The sequence below is a fragment of the Pygocentrus nattereri genome, chromosome 18, assembly GCF_015220715.1.
Source record: "Pygocentrus nattereri isolate fPygNat1 chromosome 18, fPygNat1.pri, whole genome shotgun sequence".
Classification (NCBI taxonomy): domain Eukaryota; kingdom Metazoa; phylum Chordata; class Actinopteri; order Characiformes; family Serrasalmidae; genus Pygocentrus; species Pygocentrus nattereri.
The window spans coordinates 10,080,202-10,105,565 of record NC_051228.1 but is presented as its reverse complement, the minus strand read 5'-3'; the positions used below and the strand labels follow the sequence as shown (position 1 = coordinate 10,105,565).

Sequence of the window (25,364 nt, the reverse complement as noted above, 5' to 3'; positions counted from 1 at the left end):
CAGGATCTCAATGGGGTTCAATTCAGAGCATTGACAAGGCCACTCCAGTACCTTGATTTTGTTACTTTGGAGCCATTTAAAGGTTGACTTGTACTTGTGCGTCAGGTCGTTGTCTTAATCCAGTTGAGCTTGCTCTTCAGATCACAGACTGATGACCAGATCCTGCAGGATTTTCTGGTAGAGAGCTGAACTTATGCTTCCATCAATTAGGATAGACCACCCAAAGCATTCCCACACCACTTTTGCCCACAGAACATTACTTTGAGAGGATGTCATCAAGATGTTTTTGGTAAATGTGAGGTGAGCCTTTAGGTTCCAGTTGGTTAGCAGTGGTTTTAAACTGCCAAGATCTGCCAGTTGAACTGAGTGCTGTTGCAGACTCCATTGAATTAATCTACACTTTGTATCCCTGTTAGAAAAACAGCACCAGCAAAACCAGTATATGTTGTTTTGGATGCTGGCATGCTGGTCAATCAGTGTAACTCAGGTTACACACTAAAACAGCACCAGACCAGCAACAACCAGCAACAACCAGCATGGAATGGAGAGATGAATTCATGGTTCTGTCAATTATGTTAAATTGCCCAAAGTATCCCTACATCACCAAACTACCACCACCATGTTTTACTATTTGGTATTATGCTCTTATGGATATAATTTTTGCCCAGTCTCTTTCCAGTAATGGAATCAGGAATGCTGACCTTATCTAAAGCAAGTGAGGCCTGCACTTCCATAGATGCTTATCTACTATGAGTTCCTGGATGAGTTGTTGCTGTGCTCTTAGAGGAATTTAGTAGGGTGATGATTTATGGGAAGATTCACCACTGTTAACCACTGGGAACAGTCACCACTGTTTTCTTCAGTGTGGTTCACTTGAGTCCCAGAGCTTTAATGATGGCTTTATTATCCTCTCCTGATTGATATATTTCAGTAACTTTCATTTTCTCATTATATTACAGGATTTTGTTTGATCACGACATAGTGGGCTGCTTCTTGAATTGTGGAAAGATCTAAATACAGTTAAGATTTTAAACAGTTATGTATGGCAAATATGCAAAATTCTACTTTCCATGATATGGGCCCTCATGAAAACCACAATAGAAAACATGTTCATTTATTAAAATCTACATGGAAAGCTAGATGTTCGCAAACTTTTAAAGGGCGTGGAACAAATTATGCAATTCATACATACTAAACAGCTAATTAAAAAAAGCAATATTGATTGCATTGGTCATTGATGGCAACTGTCAGATTTCTAGGCCCATGAATAGAAAAGTGCCCACAAAAGAAGCTGTTCCATAGTGGTTTTTCTATTACAGGTTATTATAAGTAAATACATGTTTTCAGTTTCAGTTATGAGGCCGCCAAAGATCCCTGTTAAGAACAGAAACCAGTCAGTGAAACGCAGATGTTCATAATGAGTTTGGTCTTCGTTCTTCCCTTTTTCCAGTGGTGTTGCAGAACTTGCAAGTAAAAGCACTTTCTGTTACTTCAGAGCTAAACGTGATTAAAAACAGCTTTCCCAATCCACACATTCAGCATGTATCAGAGGAACTGAAGTTTGTTATTCTTGCCTATTCTTTTCTATGAAGCGCTGCTCTTCTCTTTAAGATAAAAAAAAATAAAAAACAGTCATAAATAGACAGTACAGTGCAAAAGCCAAGCCCACCCTTCAACTTTTCAGTCAAAACAGCCATTAAGTACAGAAAAAAAGGAGGAAACATATTTTTGTAAAAAATACAATTTAATATAATATGATTTTTTTAGAATTTAATGTGTCCACTCTTATGATCACAACGTCTAGTTTTCAGGAGACTTGCTTCCATTTATTTCAAAGAAAACCTTTTCACACATCCAAAGTACAGTCTTAGAAGTTGTTTGTATTTTCCGCTTCTTGTCATCTAATTAATCCCAAACACATTTAATGATGTTGATGTCTGGACATTAAGGTGGACAGCAGTTTCTTTGTTTGATTTGCAAATTTTCTTCTTCTATTTGCCTATTTCCTTTTCTCGGTAAGGCTTTCTTGCCAGCTACACATATTTTCAGACCCATAGCACTGACAGCAACACTGTGGAATGGATTTTTTCAGAGAGCTGAATTTGTGGTTCTGTCAATTATGGTAAATTGCCCAAAGCATCCCCACATCACCAAACTACCACCACCATGTTTCACTGTTGGTATGATGTTCTTATTGTGAAACACTGTATTAGACCCTTCTTGACCCTCAGAGAAAACCTAAAGATTCTAGGAACTAAAAATGCATGTCTGTAATTTTAGTTTAATTTTATTTAATACAACAATGCTAGTATTTTTATAATATTACTCATATTTCATTGTTAAGTTACAAATGAAATTGAAGTAATAAATTCTTGAAACGTATGGCCGTAAATTGGCCAATCAGAAATCATTTTTCTGTGTGGTATCTCAGTAGACGTAGCTAAACAAGCTCTCCTATTGGTTAGGATTTCAAGAGCTGACGAGAAGGACAAACACATTAGAGTATCAATATAATAACAACGTAACAGAGGAATTAACCAATCATATTTTGATTTCCAATGGGACCAATTTAGAGATCACCATAGGCCTTCTGCAAGTCATAGACACATCACTGACTGTGAATACGAGCCTAGTCAGAGAAATGGAAAATAGCTCTGTACCAGGTGCTTCTACTCTCTAAGAGTCACAGTGAAAATGCTACAAGGTAAAATGTATGCTAATATGTCTGTCAATCTTCAGGTAAAACACGGAATAAGCTTCTTCATAAGCTTTAATTATCTGTGATTATTCTTCAGTTGCTAAAACATTACTAGCACTAACATGCTACTAGAATCCCAGGGGGGTGCTAGCAGAAGTTAGGATTATCACATAGGTGAGTTTTTAGGTCATGTTTTGACCGTGTTTTGATAATTATGGTCCAAGAGTCCTAGCTCTAATACCTACGGTTCATCACTGATTTAATTGCAGAACAATGTAGTACAATTATGTTCCCTAACTAAAGGTACCAAAGACGTACCCTTGTGGGTTCCACTCAAGTGACAGTATAGTACTTCTCCTGAAAGTGTATCACTTAAAAATGCTCAGAAAAGTGCAAATCTATCAAAAACTGTACTTAACTTCATGGAACTGAGTAAATGAAACAAGCCACGTCTGCATGCTATGGATTCTTGTCATCATAGCCAAGAACTCTTAATGGGAACAAACCGTACTGTGAGGGAAAGTGGGGATAATTTGGGGGTGGATGAGCGGTGCTAATCCACAACTGTGTGTCTGCTGGTCTGGTGGGGATCGGCTGGGCCCTGCTTAAGCCCTCTGTCATCAGATGAGCACTGTGTGGTTGCCAGCTCTGATGGCCACCCTGGCACTCCCCTCAGTTTCCGTGCCCAGAACCTTGCTGGACGACACGGCTCCACACTCATCATTGTAATTGGTCCAGAAATAAACGGTATCAACAGCGGAGGACAAGAGGAAGAAAAGGGTGTTGAGGATTGCTACGTTGGAGAGGCCAGGGGATGACCTGCACCTGTGGGACCATGGGTCTGGACAGTTGGATCCCATCTCCTCCCGATATCTCTGTGAGTCATCTTTCTTTTCTGTTTTTTCATATGCTCTGTGCCAGATGCTTTGTTGGGTTCTTTTTGGACTCTCTCAGCATCAAATCGGTACATTCTGATCTCTTTGCGGTCAGTGTAGAGCCACAAGGCCCAAGAACCAGTATTAGCATAAAGGTAGGTGGCGTGTCTTATTGCTAAAGTTTAAACCAGGTTTATTATTCAGTTATTTGTTTTACTGAGTAACAACTATGTGTAAATTATGTAGTTATGAGAGCAAGGCACTTAAGAGTGGACCCACATATGGATCTTTAAAGCATTTATACACTCAGTGCAACATATGTGAAGACAAACTTTTTAGACAGCAAAACTGCAACGATATTTTATTCACCATCAGTTTGACTTTTACAGGTGACATGACATTCATGGTTCTATCCACCATTGCAATGACGACGACTAAGATAACAGATTAGCTGTATCTCATCAGCTAGACCTTTTTGACAAATGTAAAGAGGATTAAGCTGTCAGTATATGTCAAAAGACAAATGAGCAAAACAATTTTTTTGCCAAAGACACTGTTATGCAAATGATGCGGTGATTAGGATTTGAATAAACTGTCAACTTTGTCGTTTGCTTCATCATGGTAGCATCTAGCATTTCCAGCACAGCTCAAATTGGGTTACAGACATCTGAACCATCTGCAGAAGCACACAAAGCTCCTGAAATTGTCACTCCATGCTCCTTTTGTAAAACAGAAAGAATTATTCATGCTTTTTTGTTTGTTTAGTTAGGGTGAAAAACATTACGTCCAATTATTTAGTATTTTTGTCTCATTTACTGGCAGCACATTCAGGGTGTAATGGCCTTTAGCCTAGCTTTAGTTTTATACAGTGCATTCATTCATTCCACTAGTTAGCAAGATAGCATTACTTTTAATACAGAGACTTTGATAATGGCAGGTAAGCAGCTGTTAGCATGATAACTGGCTAAGGAGGTAACTGTTTACCAGAAAATAAGCAAATTATCAGGATTAGTAAGTTAGTGTTTTTCAGGAAGAGATTATGGCAGGCAAACAAACACTTGTGTGGGCATACGTTAAGGCTAGCTGCCTAGCTAGCTAGCTAGTTAATTAAGCTAACTGGCTACTAGCAAATAAGCAACGTTTTAAGTGTCAATTGAAACTAAGTGGCTTATATGATATTGTTTGACATAACCACATGGTACATTATCAGCATTTCGATTGGTTGTTTCATTAATCAACTTGAGACGCAAAGTCGAGAAGGTTGCAACTGTCGTGGCTAAGTACCACTTTAAGCAACTTCACTTGCACGAATGTTTCACCCTGCAAAACTAACATTTAGGGGTTAAGAGGTTAATAAATATTTAAATTAATTACAGAAATCTATGTGTTAAGCTACAAGCTCAATTATTCAAGTTCATTTCTAAAAGTTTCATTCATTTTTGGCTACTTTTATAGACTCGAAACAGAGTTACTTCCTGTTTGTCACATAACCAGCTTTACTCTTAATTTTCTTTGTTGTTTGATGTCGCAAATGCGATCGATTTGTTTTTGTTTTTTCGGGTAGTGTGAAATCGTTCCGTTTGAAAAGTGGTTGCCTATATATAGGCCCCAAAACCGGTTCTGAGACATTACAGGCACTCGATGAAAGCCGTGAGCCATTATAGTTTCAGCGGAGGCTTCGGGTGTCCTTCATTCAGCCATCCATCACCGTAAAACATTTTGCTCCATCGTTGCAGGCGATGAATTTGGCCCGGATTCATGACAAACACAAGCTAAAGAAGTTCTGGGAGCAGAAGATAGAGAGACACAGTCAGATGATGGGGAATGAAGAATACAGAATGAAGAGGAGCGCTCTATCAAAGTGCGTATGTCTGCCACATCGAGCGGCGGCTCGATCTAAATGACTTTTCTTTTGGGAGCGATGGCTCTTTATCAAAGCAGATTCTTTGTTTCTGTCATGGGGGCTTTTTTTCTCAGGTTATTATTGTCTGGTGGAGGTAATTACCAAGAAAAAACCCTATCTAATATACAGAAATTGGAGATTATTGTGAAAAATGACTGCCATATTGGCAGCGGGGTGGAATATGGGGTTAAGATCATAGGTGAGGCCTGGAAGAAGATAATTGGATTTCAGTACAGTCAAGCCTCAGTTTAATCTATTTTTTTTGATGAAAAGCAGACCAGTTTCTTTGCTTCCTTTGCGTCTATTACCAGCCATGATATGTAACTAACACCAGAACCAATCAGTTCATGTTGTGCCGTGCCACAACAACTTTCCAGTCTTAATTCTGGGTGTAACTGGGTTTAATATTAGGCCCCTGGGTCTTGGGATCTCTGATGAGGGCCTTGATTGTGAGAAAGAATGCTTTCCTCACTCCTTGTTCACTCAACAAATATTAGGGGGGCAGGGAAAGTTAAAAGTATTGACCATTAAAAGTTAAACAAAAGCATGTTATAATTATTATAATTATTACATTTTCCCACTGGGTAGAGCAGTACGGCATGGTGCAGCTACAAACTTTATTAAGCTTTTTACCCAGTTTTTCCACAAAAAACACATTCCTTTGGTAAACCAGTTTTCATGTTCAGAGAGCAAAACATTTGGGTCTACATTAAAAGTACTCTGCTGACTCTAATTACATGAGCATGTTTTGTTGAATCATTCTCAGCACTGCAGTAACACTGACGTGGTGCTGTTGTGTTAGTGTGTGTTGTGCTGGTATGAGTGGATCAGACACAGCAGTTTTTAAACACTGTGTCCACTCACTGTCCACTCTATTAGGCACACCATACCTTATCAGAGATAATAGCTTATCTGCCGCTGCACACTTTGAGGTTGGACATCAGTGGTCACAGGACGCCGTGGGCTGGATATTTTTGGTTGGTGGACTATTATCAGTCCAGCAGTGACACTGAGGTGTTTAAAAGCTCCAGCAGCACTGCTGTCTGATCCACACAGACCAGTGCAACACACACTAACACACCACCACCACCACATCAGTGTTACTGCAGTGCTGAGAATGATCCACCAACCAAATAGTACCTGCTCTGTGAGGGTCCACAGGGGTCCTGACCACTGAAGAACAGGGTAAAAGGGGGGTAACAAAGTATCAGAGAAACAGATGGACTACAGTCTGTAACTGTAGAACTACAAAGTGCAGCTATAGAGTAAGTGGAGCTATTAAAATAGACAATGACCATAGAAACAAGGAAGTGGTCATAATGTTATGCCAGTGATCAGTGTATACACCACCACTGCTGTAATACTTTTCCTACTATGACAACTTCAGCTTCATTTATGCTAGATGTGTAGCCTTTAGCTTGTTAGCTAGCAAGCTAGCACATTACATCAGCAGTCATGTATAGCAGATGGAGTCATTTGCTATGCCAAGTGAAATGCTGAGTAAAAGGAAAATCAGAACATGAAGCTTCCAACATGGTCATACCAGCACCCAAAACACAACATATTCTGGTTTAGCTGGTGACCAGCGATACTGGTCTGAGCTCATTTTCCTAGGAGGACTCTGTGGAGTGGAAAACGAAGGGGCTGCTGGGTTTCCCAAAAGCATCTTAGGTACAAAGATGATTTTTAATTGGTAGAGTGAGCATCACACTGAACACTCTCTCTACCAGTTAAGCTGATCTCAGCACTCAGAAGCTTTTGGGGAAATCCTGCTCAAATGAATAACCATACTGTGCCATATCATACTGCCGGTGGAAGAAATGCTTTTATTTCTCTGTCGTAGCCCAGCTAAAGAGGGGATATTATATTATGATTGGAATTATAATATGATGAATATTATTGTTGTTGAAACAGTAAACGGTAAAAGGCCTTATTTTATCAAATGTAAATGAGTGTTTCTGCAGCTTGTGAGCATTTCTTTTCGAAAATGGATCATACCAAAGACAAGAAAACACCCTGGACAGGTCAACAGTCCATTGCAGATATATATATATATATATATATATATATATATATATATATATATATATATATATATTCACCTGTTTTACTTTTAATGTAAGTCAATGGAACCAGACTTTTTCCAAGTCATTTTGGGCCAAATATTTTTGTCCATTTTTCATGAAATTTTCAGACAATGAAACATTTCAAACAACAGGCATTTTCAAATTAAAAAATGTAAAGACCAAATAAAAAATGATATATATATATACTTTTTTATTTGTTTTTTACATTTTTTAATTTGAAAATGCCTGTTGTTTGAAATTAATTACATATATATAATACATAAATTGCATGGACTTACCTCAACATTAATTTCTTATGTGAAAACATTATATTAATAATATATTTTCTGTGCTTTGTACTAAATGTTTTAACGTAAAACACACAACTGTTTCATGAAAGTGCTCACACTGTGCAATTGAAGAAACTGTGCAATTAATTGCATGTAAACTCTATGTCAGTATGTCTAGACGTCACTCATTGCTGGTCTGGAGTCAGCCTTTGTACACAAAGCTTTGTTCTTACTTGAGGAAAAGAAGAAAAGAAAGATTGTCAGTAACATCCTAAGAGAAGCACAGGCTCTGATAAGTTTCTGTTTACGGCTCAGTAATGAGAACCTGCGGCTGATAAGGCCTCAGAAGCGCCTAGCACGCTTCTGAGATCCGATTTCATCCACCATTCCCCAATTAATGCACTTCCATAGACACAAGGAGCCAATCTAGCTACCTTTATTCTGAGACTGTGCTGAGCTATGTGCTAGACGCGCTTTCATTTCTTGTTTTTACCATCTCTCTCTCCACATTAAGGTCAGCATGGATTAACACGTACAGTGTTACAAATACATACTAATCCCCCTGTTTTGGCCCTCTCACTAATCAATGAGAATGAGTGGTACTTCAGGAACAGCTGTGGAGACAAAGCCTGCTCTCCAGGCCTCTAACGAATATATAGATTGTGCAGACCCAGCACAACAGGCTTCTTGGGCAAATCCATGGGTTTATTAATAAGGGAACCAAAGTTAGCTCTAAATCCTTACTTTCACAATGGAGGCAGCTGAGGCCGTCTCTGCTTTAGGTAATTATGGGTCAGAATGTTATCTCCTCAGCCATGGATAATCTCATCACTGCAGGGTCATTACGAAAGTCAATACCACTAAATGAATGTGATCCATGAGGATTTTGTCATTATGGCTGATCTTCACAAATAACAGCATGTTTAATAATGTTTAGTCGTGAAACTAGAATGCTGCCACTGCTGCTTATTAAAATTCTATAACTGGCTGTCGATGCCTAAAGTAGATTATGGGCCGGATTTCTAGACACTGATTAAGCCTGGCCTTGAAGGAAATACACTGCTGGGGTGAGCTTTTCTAGTATAGGACCTTATTTTGGCTACTTTTACATACTTGAACTGACACAAATCTCACCCCTTGTATTTTATATATAACTGATTGTTAACTACAGTATTGTACTGTTATAATTTACTTCATTAGCTTACATTAAAGAAGTGGTTTGTAGTCAATGTAGTCAATCACTTAAGTTGTTTGGTGTCCAATTGCCTCTTCTTTAGTATTAAACTGGAGCTATGAGGCTAATGTAGCTAACAATCTGGAGAAGTCAATAGTCACCCAAAAGTCATTTTTATAGCTCAGAGTGAGTCTAACTGTGTGCACGACCTTAACGAAGACATGATCTGCTAGAAAAACCAGCATAAACCCTCGAAACTGGCATGTGTTGTATTTCAGAGGCTGGTATGCTGGTCAGCAGCAATGGTAAGTTTAAATGAGAAGGGAAAAAGATTCTTAATGGAAGTTAACATAACTAGAACTAGGGTAAATGGAGCTGAACGGCTTAAAATAGTTTCTAAAATAGTTCATTATCATGAGAAAGTAGAAGAATGTATTTCACTAAAAGAGCAAAGAAAACTTACCTGTATGTTTAAATTTGAAGCGTGTTTATTACTGAAGAAGCCTGTTAGCCTATTAGCTATCCACTGGCCTTGTCTATTAAGGGCTGAGTATAGTGCAGTTAATGAGAATCCCTGCTGAAACAAATGGTACAGTCCAGCAGGCATTCCATCTAGCCTGCTCATGCCAGCATCCAAAACACAACATATGCAGGAAACAGTGTAAACCAATTAAATGGAGTCTGCCACAGCAATCAGTGATGTTCAACTGGCAGTTCTTTATTTTACTCTGACAATTGCAATGAGACACCCTGCTAAAACTGTGGTTCTCTCCAGGTTACGGGAGGAGTGGCTGCAGAGGCTGCAGAGTCGGAACCAGCACGTGAACGAGATCATGAGAGAGGAGAAGATTAGAAAGGCCCAGAGAGTCCAGGAGTTCTTAGGGCTTCAGAGAGGCAACTGAACTTTAGCACCAGAACCCGATTCATACCTGCTTTTCTCTGCTTTTGTGTTTGTGATTTCAGATGCTGTGTCTTCATGTCATGTGTAATCTAAGGTGTATACAGCTTTGAATGTGTGCTGTGAAAACACCTAATAGTAACAGTTTTTTTGGCACCCTTGGTAAAAAAGGCTACAAAAACATCTCATTGCTGTTTATCAACCCAATTTCAACGAAAAAATATAAGAAATGACAAAAATCTAATGTGCCAGTAAGGAACTATAAATAAACGTAAAACAGGGCCTGTACAAAAGTTATGGCACATTCTACATTTTTTTTCTTTAGGCTATGTGTTAAACTATGACTAAAAATTGCATATGTTAAACTATATGCTAAATCATGCACTGAGAAAAAATGTCATATTTAAGTGTGTTCCTTGTAAAGGATGTGTTAACTTCACTTAGAAATTCACACATGTAACCTCACACAGAAAGTGTTAACAAAAGTAGAAAGGCTCAGAAGGGAAGTGAAGGGTGAGAGCACTTTATCAGAGGACGCTACAACTGTGTTTATTGCCATGAAGAAATCCATACAGAATGACAATATGACTTAATAGATCTGTCCATTTAGGCTTTTTTTGCCTAGATCTCCTGGGGCTGGGATCCACTCAAAGTCATTGTAAAATACTGCATATATGCACTAATATAAACTAAAAATAAAGTCGGATGCAGTCAAACTGCGAGCATGTCATAATACAGCAAGTTTAAATGCAGAAACTGCTCAGTCCGCTCCATAAGAAGCCTGTATTTATCTGATTTCCATGACTACAATAATGCTAACTTTTATGAACCTGCTAGAAAAACCAGCATATATTGTGTTTCGGATGCTGGTATGCTGGTCAACCAGCATGACCATGCTGAGTGACCAGCTAAACCAGCACTAGACCAGCATAAACCAGCTTAAACTACCATGCTGGTCTGTCCTGGTTTTTCTTTTTAGCAGGGTAGCACCCTTTTAAGTACTGCCATATTATGTTAGTGTCTTTGTGAGTGCTTTAGCAGCTTTACATGGAAATTCAGAATTTACACAGAAATTTGATGCTTATAACTTCAGGTAGGATATATTTTACGTTGTCCTTCAGAAATGATTTGAACTAAAATCTTGTCGTGTTGTCACTTAGTTGATAAAACCTGTAATGCTCTTGTGCAATACTACGTTAGCTTATAGCTGTTGGCTAATGCTACACATCAACATCTAATCATTTTGTTACCAGTAGCTAGCTAGGTAGCTGTTTCATTGCTGTAGCTAAAATGGGTTTCAAATGTGATGCTACAGTCTGTGATTAGGTGACTGTTTCTAGCTTTTCTATCCAATATTATGACCAGCTGTTATTGCACAAAAGCCAAAGAAATATATGCCTACATGTAAGACTTATATTTTTAAGAAAGATATTTTGCATTAAAAGATATCAGTTAGAATACCAGAGATCTATACCCCTGTACTTTTATCACTGTATGTGCTATTTCAACAGTAAGACTGAAAGAACCTCCACCCGTCCACCATTTCCATTGTTCTGTCAGTTTTAGCTTTAGCTTCTAACTTTACCAATGTTGATATGTGACTTTATAAAATGGGAAATGGGAAAATCCAGAAACAGTGCTCAGTGTTTTCCAAGAGGTGGCTAAGCAGGGTATTAGACAAAATGCTGCTTTTCATTGTTCATTAGGTGCATTCTGACAGGAAGGATCATGTAGGACATGCCATTTCTTCACTCACAGTTAAATGGAGGAGTTTATGTGAGAAATAAAGAAATAAGGTTTCTCAGTATCTTCTTGCGCTATGAGGAACGCTAGTTTCACTGAGTTTCCGTTTACAGCTCAGGGCTGAGATGGTGGTGTGATAAAAGCCACAGAGACCACAGAGAGCACTTAAAAGAGGAAGTAAATCAATGGGGAAGGAAACTTTCCAGAAATAGTTTCCTTATCACAGCACAAATTCAGAGCAATAGGTAAACCTGCCTGTAATTGGTGTCTTTTACCTTTTTAAGTACTGGGAGAATGCACAAATATTTCATATAGTAAAGCATATATAAAGTGTCTGGCTGGGCTCTGGTGCCACCTAGTGCCAAATGTAGGTTAGGACTCAGGCCTTATTTGAGCTGTGACACTGAAGCCTTTATCATTTTCAGATCAGGTTGTAAAAACTTTGACACAGACTGAAACACATCCTGGCTACTTACTGAGCAGAGTTATTTAGGTCTGTTGTCAGCAGCCTAAAATGCACAAGGAGTGGAAAACAGACAGAGTGTCATGTCCTACTCGATTCTTCTTGTCAGAATGTGCCTAATGCTGCTCACAAAAAAGCAGAACACTTTTTCTCCAGTCAGCTTTTGCTGAATAGCAAACTCAGGGTTCATCTGGCCAGTGACTCAAAAAACGGTATCATATGATTGGAAAAAAGATTTATTTTTTATTATGTCTGTTCATGAGTTTTGTGCACATTTCCATATATTTCATACTGTACTAGGAGGGATCTAACGGAATACAAGTATTAGGAATAGGTATTTAGAACACAGAAATAAAGTATCTGTATTCAGTCCAAGTTATATTTTGTAAAGGCAGTATTCAGAATACAATTCTTTTTTACATTTTTAGCAGAATATGTTTAGAATACTTGCCCACTATATAACAAAAATACAATCTTCAAAACAAACACTATCAACGCTTGTTTATTAACTATTTTAGAATCACTACATGGCATGTAGCAAACTCTAAAGAGGACCTCAATTAAGTGCCTTGTTATGAACACTGAAGTTCATACTAAGGTCTGATAAATCACTGTGTTGATCAGTTATTGATGCCAGTGTTACTGACTTCTGCTAAAGCATGAGTAGACTGATAAACCAATGTGATCCATTATTAATCTTAATGTTACTGAGCTCTGCTAAAGCCTGAGTAGACTGATAAATCAATGTGATGATCAGTTATTAATCAGTGTAACTGAGCTCTGCTAAAGCCTGAGTAGACTGATAAACCAATGTGATGATCAGTTATTAATCTCAGTGTTACTGAGCTGTGCTAAAGCCTGAGTAGACTGATAAACCAATGTGATGATCAGTTATTAATCTCAGTGTTACTGAGCTCTGCTAAAGCCTGAGTAGACTGATAAATCAATGTGATGATCAGTTATTAATCTCAGTGTTACTGAGCTCTGCTAAAGCCTGAGTAGACTGATAAACCAATGTGATGATCAGTTATTAATCTCAGTGTTACTGAGCTCTGCTAAAGCCTGAGTAGACTGATAAATTAGTGTGATCAGTTATAAGTCATAGCATCACTGAGCTCTTTTGAGGGATGTTCAATTTAATAATCTGCTCAACAGTGGCAACAAATAATCTCCTCAAAAGCTGAAAACTAACAACCAGTAACAGCGATGGAAGAGGGTGAATTAGAATTAAAAAAAAAACGTTTTTCCTATTCATTGTAAAATCATAAATGTATTCTGAACATGCCATTGTAATAGAATGCTTGACTAAATACATTTAGGATGGTGTATTCATTATTCAGCCATCACTAGTTTTTCAAAGTATTCTGCCCAACCCTGCACGTTTCACCCATAAATCGCTTTATTTCCGCACTAAACGTGTGTTGTATTGATAGTGAATTCGTTTTATCTGGAGACAAAGCAGCAGTAAGGTGCACTTAGACATGGCATAGCTTACTTTGTTAGACTCATTCATTCTCCACCCTTCTAACCAATATGACTTGGTGAGCACTGTCCTACTTCTTGTTTATACCCTCTTTCGCAACTCTTTAGCAAGATATGAAGTCCCCGGAAAGGAAATTCTCTCTTGGCAAGACTCTTTATTTCTACATCAGAAATAGGGAACATCGGGAAATGTTAAAAAAATAAAATCTCATGCAGTCTGTAAGGAATGCTTATAGAGTACTAATCCAGTTTATGAACACAATAGATATTATAAAATCAAAGCCACTTCTGAAATAGTTCTGAGTCTGAAATCGCATGTTAAGTATTGTGCAGCTGTATATACTTTATACTATGTACTGTACCAGTATACACCACATACCACATACTGTGCTTGTATACACTGCATACCATATTCTGTATACACTATATACTGCATACTGTACCAGAATGTTATACCACATACTGTACCAGTATACACTGTACCCCACATACTGTGTAGCACATACTGTACCAGTATAGACTGAACACCACATACAGTACATGTATATACTTGATAAGACATACTGTATCAGCATACACTGTGCACCACATACTCTACTAGTGTATATTGTGTTCCACATACCATACCAGTATATATTTTATACCACATACTGTACGTGTATACACTATATATTGTGTATTGTACAAGTATATACTTTATACCACATACTGTACCAGTAAACACTGCACACCATACATTGTATATTGTATACATTATATACTGCAAACCATACCAGTATATATATTACACCACATACGGTACTAGTATATGCTGTGTACCACATACTGTACCAGTACATGCTGTGCATTGCATATTTGACCAGTATATTGTATACTGCATACTGTATTGGTATACACCACATTTCAAAAACAATACCAGTGTATACTGTTTGCTACATACTGTACTGGCATATACTGTATATTGTATACTTTACTAGTAAATATCATATTCCACTAACTACTGTATACTAGTACATAATGTACTGTACAGTATATAAGCAACAGTAAATACTGTGTACTGAATGCATTACTAGTATATACTGTTTACTGAAATCTGTAACTGTAAATACCGTACACTGCATGCTTTTGTAGTATATCCTATGTACTCCACCTAATATATATGTGTACCACATATGTACCAGTGTACTGTATACTACATACTGTACAGGTATATATGGTATACCAAATACTGTTCCAATATACACTATCATGCATACTGTAACAGTATACACCATATATCAGCTACCCTACCAGTACTGTATATTGCATACTGTACCAGTTTGTACTGTATATTGAACATTTCTCCTCATATCATATAGTATGTAATAATTATTGCAATGTACCATGTACTAAACTACAGAGTCACATGGCCACCCCACCAGGCATTTGGTGTCTTTGGGCTGCTGGAAGAATTGACTTTTCATACACTTCACTACTTACTGCTCTGGGGCCTAATGAGTACATGAGCAGTATGTAGGCTACTTTGAACAGTGGCACTATGTGGGTAAATACAGAAAGGACAAAACTGAAAGCACCCTTATCACTGAGGAAGTAAATATCACTGGGATAAAAGTATTCTTACTGGGGAAAACACTCCCATTCTCTTTAGCCCCTTTAATCAGGACAAATTGAAACCAGACCCAAATTGAGACCTGACGCATGATCTCTGGACCAAACTGTAGCCCATTCAAACTGGACAAGCTTTCAACTCTTTTTTTGGTCAAGAACAAGAGCTGTGCAAGAATGCCAAGAGTAAACCAGGCACATCCTCTGGAGTAATCCCTTACTGATAAAATCATGACTCAGGCAGGGTGTGACGCATGAATCACATTCAATCACAGTAACAATTCAGCATTTAGGAATGCAGTTTTATTGGAACATTCATGAATGCGCTTAAATGCGTGATCTTATCCATAAAGAAAGACAGGAAAAGTTCTTTCTTACAGAGCTTACACATTGCTACAGCAACCCTTTTCAACAGAGCCAATACATAAGGCCGCTTTTCCAAACATAGATTAAGTCTATAACTAAACTGCAGTGCCAGTGGTGAATCAGCTTCGGAAATACTTTTCTTAGCCTAGGACTAGACTGTTGTAAAAAAGAAAAATTGACAAAATAAAGCATACTTAAAGTTCATTTTAAAGTTCAAGTACATTCCCCAAGTATACTTTATGTAGTAACTATACTAATACCAATGTACTAGTAGTATACTTGTAACTGTACTATTTCAGTACTTCTTCACACTAAATTGGCCCACTTTTTAGTTTATTAAAGTATACCTTTAAGTATTCTTTAGTTTTAAGAGTAGTAAACTTTAAGTACATGACTACTTTACATCCAAATTTTACTTTGTACTGTAACCAGTGTGCGCAATATCATCTGGTATTCAGGGGGTCCCCTGTTGGCTGGCTACTCCATAGCCATTGTATGCCATAGTGGCGCTGTTGCTAACTTCAATGACAACAAAATATTTGGTGTAACAATTCTTCTAGAAACGCTCTATTCTAGTTTGGTAATACATTTTTCCACAGATTAAATGAGTTAGTTATAACTTAGTTATGGTTGCTAGGCTATGAAGGATAACCTGGGTGAACCAGTTTGCCACAGCGTCACCCTGAGGCAGACCAGTGCTGCATATCTAGAAAGAAAGCAGTTAACTGGGTGCAGTAGCTAAACAATAACCTTTTCCCGTATTTGTATTTGACAGCCTGTTTTTTCCCTAATGGACAGGATAACATCATGAGGTTTTTTTCAAAGGGGTTAATTAGGAGGTGTCAGACCCCCCAGACACCCTTTATCTCACACCTTGACTGCAACTAAGCTGTGAACTATAATAAAAGTGAACTTATAGGTATACAGTTAGTTTACTACTTATATTCTGTAGCTGCAGCCTGGGGAGGGGCTAAGCCACTCTGGCTAAAAGCCCTTTCAGGCCCAGAAACACACGCAGACAAGCCAGCATGGGTGCAACATACATTTACGGCATTTGGCTGACGCTCTTATCCAGAGCGACTTACAATTATATCATTTTACACAGGAAGGCAAAGGTGGTGTTAGGAGACTTGCCCAAGGTATATTGGTATAGTGTAGGGTACTTGCCCTGCTGGGGGATTGAACCCCAGTCTACAGCGTAGAAGGCAAAGGTGTTAACCACTACACTAACCAACCACTTAGTTAAGTTAAAGTTAACACCTTGGTTAAAGTTAACAAGTTAGTGAACAAAAAACATAATCTTACCTCTTTGAAGGTCCTTTTTGCTGTCTCTTTCGACCAGGCTCTCTCTCCAGCCATGGCTCACGCTCTCATGTTTTTACTTCATTAAAGTATACTTACGTATACTCTCAATAAAATACTAGTATAATAGTTTTCATGCTACAAGTATTCTTTAAGTCAACTTAATATTTATAGTTCACTGCTTATATATTTTCTCCACTTTAAAATATTCTACTAGGTTTCTATTTAGGTATCATTTTTTAATACTTGAAATATACCTTTAAGTAGACTTGAATTTAGCTAATATGAGCATTACCAGTGGTAGTGTTTTACTACCCATAAAAATTCACAAGGCATACACAGGATTAAGAATATAACTGTCTTTATTAAAAATATAAACATTTCCAACAAATATTATATTTCATGCCAAAATATAAGAACATAACCACTCAAATCGACATTCCAGTTCAAAACGAACACAACAAGCACACCTCGGAAGAACTGTCAATAAAATCAGCCAAAAGTTTTCATGTGGGTTAATAACCCCAGGCCTCATTCACCAACTGTCAACAACAAATGTCTTCTTAAAACCCACTTCAGCAGTTTTTATGATGATTCTGACATTCACCAATGTTTTTTTATTTGGGGTTTGTTCTTAGGTAAGAACACAATCCTCACACACTCAAGAGCACAGAGTGAATAATTTGGGGGTTTAAGAACATGTCATGAATGTGACATTGACCTTTTCTTAGAATCTTTCTCAAGAACAAACTGGTGAATGAGGCCCAATGTGCAGGTAAAATATCAGGTTCAGTTCCACCCATGTACTATTCCTCCCCAACCTATAAGCCAAGTATACTTTAGGTACAAAGCAAAAATACTTAATATACTGTACTTAATTACACTTTTCTGAAGCATTTCTCAATTAAAACATTAAGGACATAGTAAATATATATATATATATATGCAATTAATTTCAAACAACAGGCATTTTCAAATTAAAAAATGTAAAAAACAAATAAAAAATTGTGTGTGTGTGTGTGTGTGTGTGTGTGTGTGTATACTATACGAATTAAAGTACATGAGACAAGACATGGACACATTACACCCACAGGAACTTTCATCATATCTCATTAGAAATCCATAGGCATTATTATGGTGCAGCCCTCCCACCCCACCCCCCTTTGCAGCTATAACAGCTTCTACTTTTCTCCAAAGCTTTCTACAAAATTTTGGAGTGTCTCTGTGGGACGTTTGCCCATTCATTCAGTAGAGAGTGATCTAATGGAGGATAGGCACTGTGAGCTTCAGCACAGCCCCACCCTGTGAGTTTGCATTTGTCTACAGCTTTGTGGCTGAACTGTTGTTGCTTCTAGACACTTTAGGCAGATCTATCAGGACAGAAATTTCACAAACTGACTTGTGACAGAGGTGCCATCATTTGACGGTGATCTTTAAAGTCAATGAGCTCATCAGTACAATCCATTCATCTGCCAGTGTTTGTTTATGGAGACTGCAAAGCTATGTGCTTGATTCTACTGAAAGGTACTGGCATAAGGTATTAGTGTTAGTGCATCTAGTATAGCTGGTACATAGTACAGTTCAGAAAAAGATGCTAAATTGAAAAATGTAATAAAAAAATGTATTTAATGGGAGTTGCATGCAAGAAAATGCATGCAACACCTTAGATTAGTATACCTGCACATTATCTAACAACCTTTCATATACTGTATTTTCAATTGGCAAAATATGACATGCTTAATTATTCATATTGAGAATGAACTAACTTTACAAAAGGTCTGTTTGTCCCGTTTGTATATCAGATTATCACTGAAGCCAGAAGTTACCATTTTTGAGATAGAAGGTTTTCTCTGACAGTGATCTACTACATACAGTATAAATGTATGTACATCCACCAGTCAGAGTGCATCTGATGTGTTGGTGGCGTGAGACTGCTGTCCTCTGGAGTTCACCGAAGAGTGTGTCCCATCTTCACTGAATGCTTTCTCAAAGATCCGTCTCAGAGACATCTTGACTTTCTCTTTAAAATCCTGCCCCATGAATACATACAGGACAGGGTTCATGCAGCTGTTGATGTATGCCAAAGAGATGACCAGTGGGTCTATCGGTCTGATTAGCCTGGAGACCTGCGGCCCACCGTAGACGTCTACCAAGCCCAGCACGTGATACGGCAACCAGGACAGAAAGAAGGCTGCGACAATGGCCACCATGATGCGGAACGCTCTTCCTGAGCGGAACTGCTTGGTGCTTACCTTCTGGGCAATGAGGCCATAGCAGGCCATTATGGTCAGCAGAGGTATCAGGAAGCCCAGCACAAACCTGCTGAGAGTTAATGCCCTGTAAGAGTCACTAACATCATCTTCTTTGCAAGGGTCTTCTTCCTGGACATCAAAATTGATTGCACAGGTAGTGTAGTTTTCAGCAGTGAAAATCTCACGTAGGATCATGATGGGTAGGCTTAAGAGAAAAGCCAAGGCCCAGGCCACACCACAGCATACCCAAGCTAGCCCCAGGCTACGATTATTTTGAGCCCAAACTGGCTTAACAACCTGGATGAAGCGATCCAGACCAATGAGGGTTAACGTGAAGACGCTGGTAAACATGTTGAGAACGATGACAGCAGGCAGGACCTTGCACATGACATTTCCATATGGCCAGTGGCCTTCTAAAAGGATTTCTGCCACGGTAAAAGGTATGGAGAGGCAGCAGAGGAGGTCAGCGATGGCCAGGTTAAGGAACCAGGTGGTGTTCACTGTCCTCTTCATCTTCACACCAGCAGTCCACACCACAATGGCATTCCCAGGGACTCCAAGGACACAGGTCAGACAGTAGAAGGTCAGTGTCACCACTCTGACGACCCCATGATCTTCCCAGTCAGATACAGTGCAATTGTCAAAGAATGTGTAATTGAAAGGATCGTAATAATCATAGGTATCATTCATTCTGTCACCTTTGAGGAAGCAGGCAGCTTTGATTACTGTTTGAGAAATAAAAAGAATCATAAGTCATATTTCTTGATGATCTCAAATGAGCATTTGAATGTCAAACATCAAAAGTGGATAATAAAAGTAATTTTTTTTCAAATTAGCATTTTGTAAACCTAACAAAAAATTAAACTACAGTCCTGTAGCTCAGAATTCAGAAAACATGTTTTAACTTTTACACGTTTAGAATGCTTTTAGAATATTTACCCACTGAATAAAAAAACATACAAGTATGATTCTAAAATCCTTTTCATGAGCTATTTTAGAATTGAACTGGCTCCAAAGAGGAACTTAACAAGCATCTTTACAAACAATGAGATTAATAACTGTTTTTCACATTGATTTATCAGTCTACTCAGGCTTTAGTAGAGCTCAGTAACACTGAGATTAATAACTGATCATCACATTGATTTATCAGTCTACTCAGGCTTTAGCAGAGCTCAGTAACACTGAGATTAATGACTGATCATCACATTGATTTATCAGTCTACTCAGGTTTTAGCAGAGCTCAGTAACACTGAGATTAATAACTGATCAGCACATTGATTTATCAGTCTACTCAGGTTTTAGCAGAGCTCAGTAACACTGAGATTAATAACTGATCATCACATTGATTTATCAGTCTACTCAGGTTTTAGCAGAGCTCAGTAACACTGAGATTAATAACTGATCATCACATTGATTTATCAGTCTACTCAGGTTTTAGCAGAGCTCAGTAACACAGATTAATAACTGATCATCACATTGATTTATCAGTCTACTCAGGCTTTATCAGAGCTCAGTAACACAGAGATTAATAACTGATCATCACATTGATTTATCAGTCTACTCAGGCTTTAGCAGAGCTCAGTAACACTGAGATTAATAACTGATCATCACATTGATTTATCAGTCTACTCAGGCTTTAGCAGAGCTCATTAACACTGAGATTAATAACTGATCACATTGATTTATCAGTCTACTCAGGCTTTAGCAGAGCTCAGTAACACTGAGATTAATAACTGATCATCATATTGATTTATCAGTCTACTCGGGTTTTAGCAGAGCTCAGTATCACTGAGATTAATAACTGATCATCACATTGATTTATCAGTCTACTCAGGCTTTAGCAGAGCTCAGTAACACTGAGATTAATAACTGATCATCACATTGATTTATCAGTCTACTCAGGCTTTAGCAGAGCTCAGTAATACTGAGATTAATAACTGATCATCACATTGATTTATCAGTCTACTCAGGCTTTAGCAGAGCTCAGTAACACTGAGATTAATAACTGATCATCACATTGATTTATCAGTCTACTCAGGCTTTAGCAGAGCTCAGTAATACGGAGATTAATAACTGATCATCACATTGATTTATCAGTCTACTCAGGCTTTAGCAGAGCTCAGTAACACTGAGATTAATAACTGATCACATTGATTTATCAGTCTACTCAGGTTTTAGCAGAGCTCAGTAACACTGAGATTAATAACTGATCACATTGATTTATCAGTCTACTCAGGCTTTAGCAGAGCTCAGTAACACTGAGATTAATAACTGATCACATTGATTTATCAGTCTACTCAGGTTTTAGCAGAGCTCAGTAACACTGAGATTAATAACTGGTCATTACCTCAGGCTTTAGCAGAGTTCAGTAACATTGACATTAACATCACATTGATTTATGAGTCTACTCAGACTTAATAAGAACTTCAATGTTTGTAAAAAGCCAGTTAATTGAATTCCTCTTTACGTTCGTCTAAGGACCATGTTTGCTACATGTTTTGTGCTGATTCTAAAAAACTTAATAAACAAACATTGATCAGGATTTAGTATAAATAATTAATTATTTCAGAATTACATGAAGAAAACTGCCTCCAGTAACATCAGCAGTGTTTTCCCATGTGCCTCCTTGGTATGTACTCTGAATCCGTTTTTAAGCATTGTAACAGAACATGTTACTGAATACATTTAAAACTAATTATTTTATATTCAGTCATCAATACTTTTTTGCCCAACTCTGGGTATAAAGCAACATGACTTGAAAAGAATATTGCTTGAAGTGGCAGAGCATGTAAATGTCCTTCAACGAATCCTGAAACTGCATTTCATTTCAACAAAATGCTCCAAAAATGACTGAAACAGGAAGCTTTGAATGTTGAACTTTTACATTTACAAAAGCGTAAACTTTACATTTAATCCCGTCGAATACACACAAGATAAAAGAAGAGCTGACTTACCCTATCAAAGCGTACGTGTCGCTGCACAATTTCTGACCACAACTTGAGAAGGAAAGGAAATCCTAAGGAAAGCAGCTGCTGTGATGTAATCAACTTAATCAAATCAGCTGCAGCTGGAGGGCTGGTGATTATATGTGTGTCTTGAAACCACTGAAACAAATTTAACTGGATCACTAAACAAGACACAAATAATTCAGGGGGATTCCGCTCACATTTCAATGCTTTTGCATGATTAAATTGTTAAAATATAAACTAAATCATTACGAACTGGAGGGAAACCTCAGAACTGTTCACAGTGCTGGTGATAGGAACCAGATGTCTGAAGAGTTTAATGCTTCTAAAAGCTCCTTCAAAGGAATTCATTACATTCAATGATTATAAATTCTCTGCCTAACGTCTGACACATTGTTTTATGGTAGATTAGAGGTAAAGATCAAACCGATCATGTACTCTTTTCTTGGTGCAGAGGTACATGCAGGGCGTTTAAAGGCAACCCAAAGAAATATTTTTTTCCAGAGTTAACCCTAGCAATAATCACAAGATATGAAGGTTCACTGGTCATTTTGGATAGTAAATAGAATGGCTATATTTGTGTTGTAGTCATCGCATCTCCTGGTTCCTATCACCACCACTGTACACTCAGTGAACCACATCACAAACCACTTTAAATGACTGTTTACATCTCAAAGACTAACTTGTGCAGAATTCAGTTCAACAAACAATCCCTCGAAAAAAACAATAGCCTCTTACCTGTAAAAAGCAGGTAACTACATTGCATTAGCTTTCATCTAAAAATGCTGGATTTCATCATAGACATATATTTACCTCAATTTAATGTGCTTAGAAGGCTCTTCTGGCTTATGAAACGCCTAACATGCCGATCAACCTTGCTTTGTAAAAGTTCTACATCATTTATAAAGACAGCATTAAACATGAACTACTGCTGATGTTCAGTCGTGAGTCATCTAATGAACACCTAAAAGAGAAAAGGGAAACTACAAAGACTTCACACAGTGACATGCCCTTTTTCTCTACTTCCTATTTTACAAGGATGCAAGTAAATGAGCCCATAACCAATAACATAGTCGTAATGGAGACTAATAAAATGTTTCTGGGTATTCTATCTTCCTTGTTTGAGATCAGTTTTGGGATCAAAAATATTAAATGGCTCAGTAGATGGCTCAGTATTGTGTGTGGCCTCCACGTGCCTGTATGACCTCCCTACAACGTCTGGGCATGCTCCTGATGGTGGCGGATGGTCTCCTGAGGGATCTCCTCCCAGACATGGACTAAAGCATCCGCCAACTCCTGGACAGTCTGTGGTGCAACGTGGCGTTGGTGGATGGAGCAAGACATGATGTCCCAGATGTGCTCAATCGGATTCAGGTCTGGGGAACGGGCGGGCCAGTCCATAACTTCAATACCTTCATCTTGAAGGAACTGCTGACACACTCCAGCCACATGAGGTCTAGCATTGTCCTGCATTAGGAGGAACCCAGGGCCAACCGCACCAGCATATGGTCTCACAAGGGGTCTGAGGATCTCATCTTGGTACCTAATGGCAGTCAGGCTACCTCTGGTGAGCACATGGAGGGCTGTGCGGCCCTCCAAAGAAATGCCACCCCACACCATTACTGACCCACTGCCTAACCGGTCATGCTGAAGGATGTTGCAGGCAGCAGATCGCTCTCCACGGCGTCTCCAGACTCTGTCACATCTGTCACATGTGCTCACTGTGAACCTGCTTTCATCTGTGAAGAGCACAGGGTGCCAGTGGCGAATTTGCCAATCCTGGTGTTCTCTGGCAAATGCCAAGCGTCCTGCACGGTGTTGGGCTGTGAACATTTGTGGCCTGCTGTAGGTCATTTTGCAGGGCTCTGGCAGTGCTCCTCCTGTTCCTCCTTGCACAAAGGCGGAGGTAGCGGTCCTGCTGCTGGGTTGTTGCCCTCCTAGGGCCTCCTCCACGTCTCCTGGTGTACTGGCCTGTCTCCTGGTAGCGCCTCCAGCCTCTGGACACTACGCTGACAGACACAGCAAACCTTCTTGCCACAGCTCGCACTGATGTGCCATCCTGGATGAGCTGCACTACCTGAGCCAGTTGTGTGGGTTGTAGAGTCCGTCTCCTGCTACCATGAGTGTGAAAGCACCACCAACATTCAAAAGGGACCAAAACATCAGCCAGAAAGCAGAAAGGTCCTGAGAAGTGGTCTGTGGTCCCCACCTGCAGGACCACTCCTTTATTGAGTGTGTCTTGCTAATTGCCAATAATTTCCACCTGTTGTCTGTTCCATTTGCACAACAGCAGTGAAATTGATTGTCAGTCAGTGTTGCTTCCTAAGTGGACAGTTTGATTTCACAGAAGTTTGATTTACTTGGAGTTATATTGTGTTGTTTAAGTGTTCCCTTTATTTTTTCGAGCCGTGTGTATATATATATATATATATATATATATATGAACTGTAATTTGACATGCAGATGAACATTTTCAGTATAGCTTCAATTCTGTAGTTGTGTACAATGTAATTCTAGAATAACAGAATAACTATTAGCATGAAAAACTTTCCAGAATGATAAAAGACCAAAACTGACACAGCTTTTTTCCTTCCTTTTTTCACTTGCAGAATTAACCAAGGCAAGTTTCGGCATTTCTGCTCTAAACCAAAATTGACTGGTTCAGGGAAATTGAGAAGAACAGTTCTGTGATTTGCTTGGATATGCAAGCTGCTCGGTGATCTTAGCCTCCCTCTGGGTCTGAATGCAGAAAACAAGCTGCTGTTCAATTACAACATGGCAGTCGTGTTAAAACTGCATCCTCTGCTAATGCAAGATATGGTTTTTCTGGTCATATGAGCTTAAAAAGGCTTAAAGGATGTTGAAAAGTAGGCAGAGGCTTCATTTCATTTAACTGGGATTGGGTACCGTTAGCTAAATATTCTCAATATTATCATTCGAGAATTTCTGGGCATCTACAGATCCAAAACTTAACTTAAATTTTAAACATGATTGTTTTTTCACATGATGGGCATTTCTTCCCAAAAATCCTTAATAAATGCATGCCATGTGCCGTTTATGTTAGAATTTTCAGTGCATCCACATAAAATTTTTATTTTATATTAAATAATTATTATTAAATAATTATATTAAATATTTATTTTTCTTTTTGGATCCAAAGGTCTAAAAATGTGAGGTGGTGCAAATGTCCAACCATATATGTTGAATAAGTGTGATTTAAAATATATAGAATTCTAAATAAAATAGTCTAGCATGGTCTTATCTTTGAAAACTTTAAAATA

General features: G+C 38.4%; 2 protein-coding genes across 3 annotated transcripts; one reads left to right on the top strand and one right to left on the bottom strand.

The window, feature by feature from the left end:
• Positions 1 to 3,441: 3,441 nt before the first annotated feature.
• Positions 3,442 to 10,195, top strand: LOC119265938 (protein FAM240B-like). Its single transcript, XM_037546963.1, has 3 exons — positions 3,442 to 3,575; positions 5,310 to 5,434; positions 9,782 to 10,195. Exons 1-3 carry the CDS (start codon positions 3,513 to 3,515, stop codon positions 9,906 to 9,908), a joined length of 315 nt encoding a protein of 104 aa, XP_037402860.1. The 5' UTR covers positions 3,442 to 3,512; the 3' UTR covers positions 9,909 to 10,195.
• A 7,014-nt stretch (positions 10,196 to 17,209) lies between these two features.
• Positions 17,210 to 23,037, bottom strand: LOC108435155 (C3a anaphylatoxin chemotactic receptor). 2 transcript variants are annotated; one of them, XM_037547035.1, is made up of 3 exons: positions 22,897 to 23,037; positions 22,072 to 22,244; positions 17,210 to 19,842 (listed from the first exon to the last, which is right to left on the bottom strand). In XM_037547035.1, the coding sequence occupies exon 3, from the start codon at positions 19,805 to 19,807 to the stop codon at positions 18,764 to 18,766; it is 1,044 nt and encodes a 347-aa protein (XP_037402932.1). In that variant the 5' UTR covers positions 19,808 to 19,842; positions 22,072 to 22,244; positions 22,897 to 23,037; the 3' UTR covers positions 17,210 to 18,763. The 2 variants fall into 2 exon arrangements, with proteins under 2 accessions (XP_037402932.1, XP_017566264.1); XM_017710775.2 differs by having other exon boundaries at positions 22,072 to 22,221.
• Positions 23,038 to 25,364: the final 2,327 nt, after the last annotated feature.

Excerpts from the sequence above, each read along its gene's own strand:
- LOC119265938 (XM_037546963.1), top strand. The coding sequence starts at position 3,513 with ATGACCTGCACCTGTGGGACCATGGGTCTGGACAGTTGGATCCCATCT. Across the intron at positions 3,576-5,309 it reads CATCTCCTCCCGATATCTCT|GCGATGAATTTGGCCCGGAT; the intron begins GTGAGTCATCTT and ends CCATCGTTGCAG. Across the intron at positions 5,435-9,781 it reads AAGAGGAGCGCTCTATCAAA|GTTACGGGAGGAGTGGCTGC; the intron begins GTGCGTATGTCT and ends GGTTCTCTCCAG.
- LOC108435155 (XM_037547035.1), bottom strand. The coding sequence starts at position 19,807 with ATGAATGATACCTATGATTATTACGATCCTTTCAATTACACATTCTTT.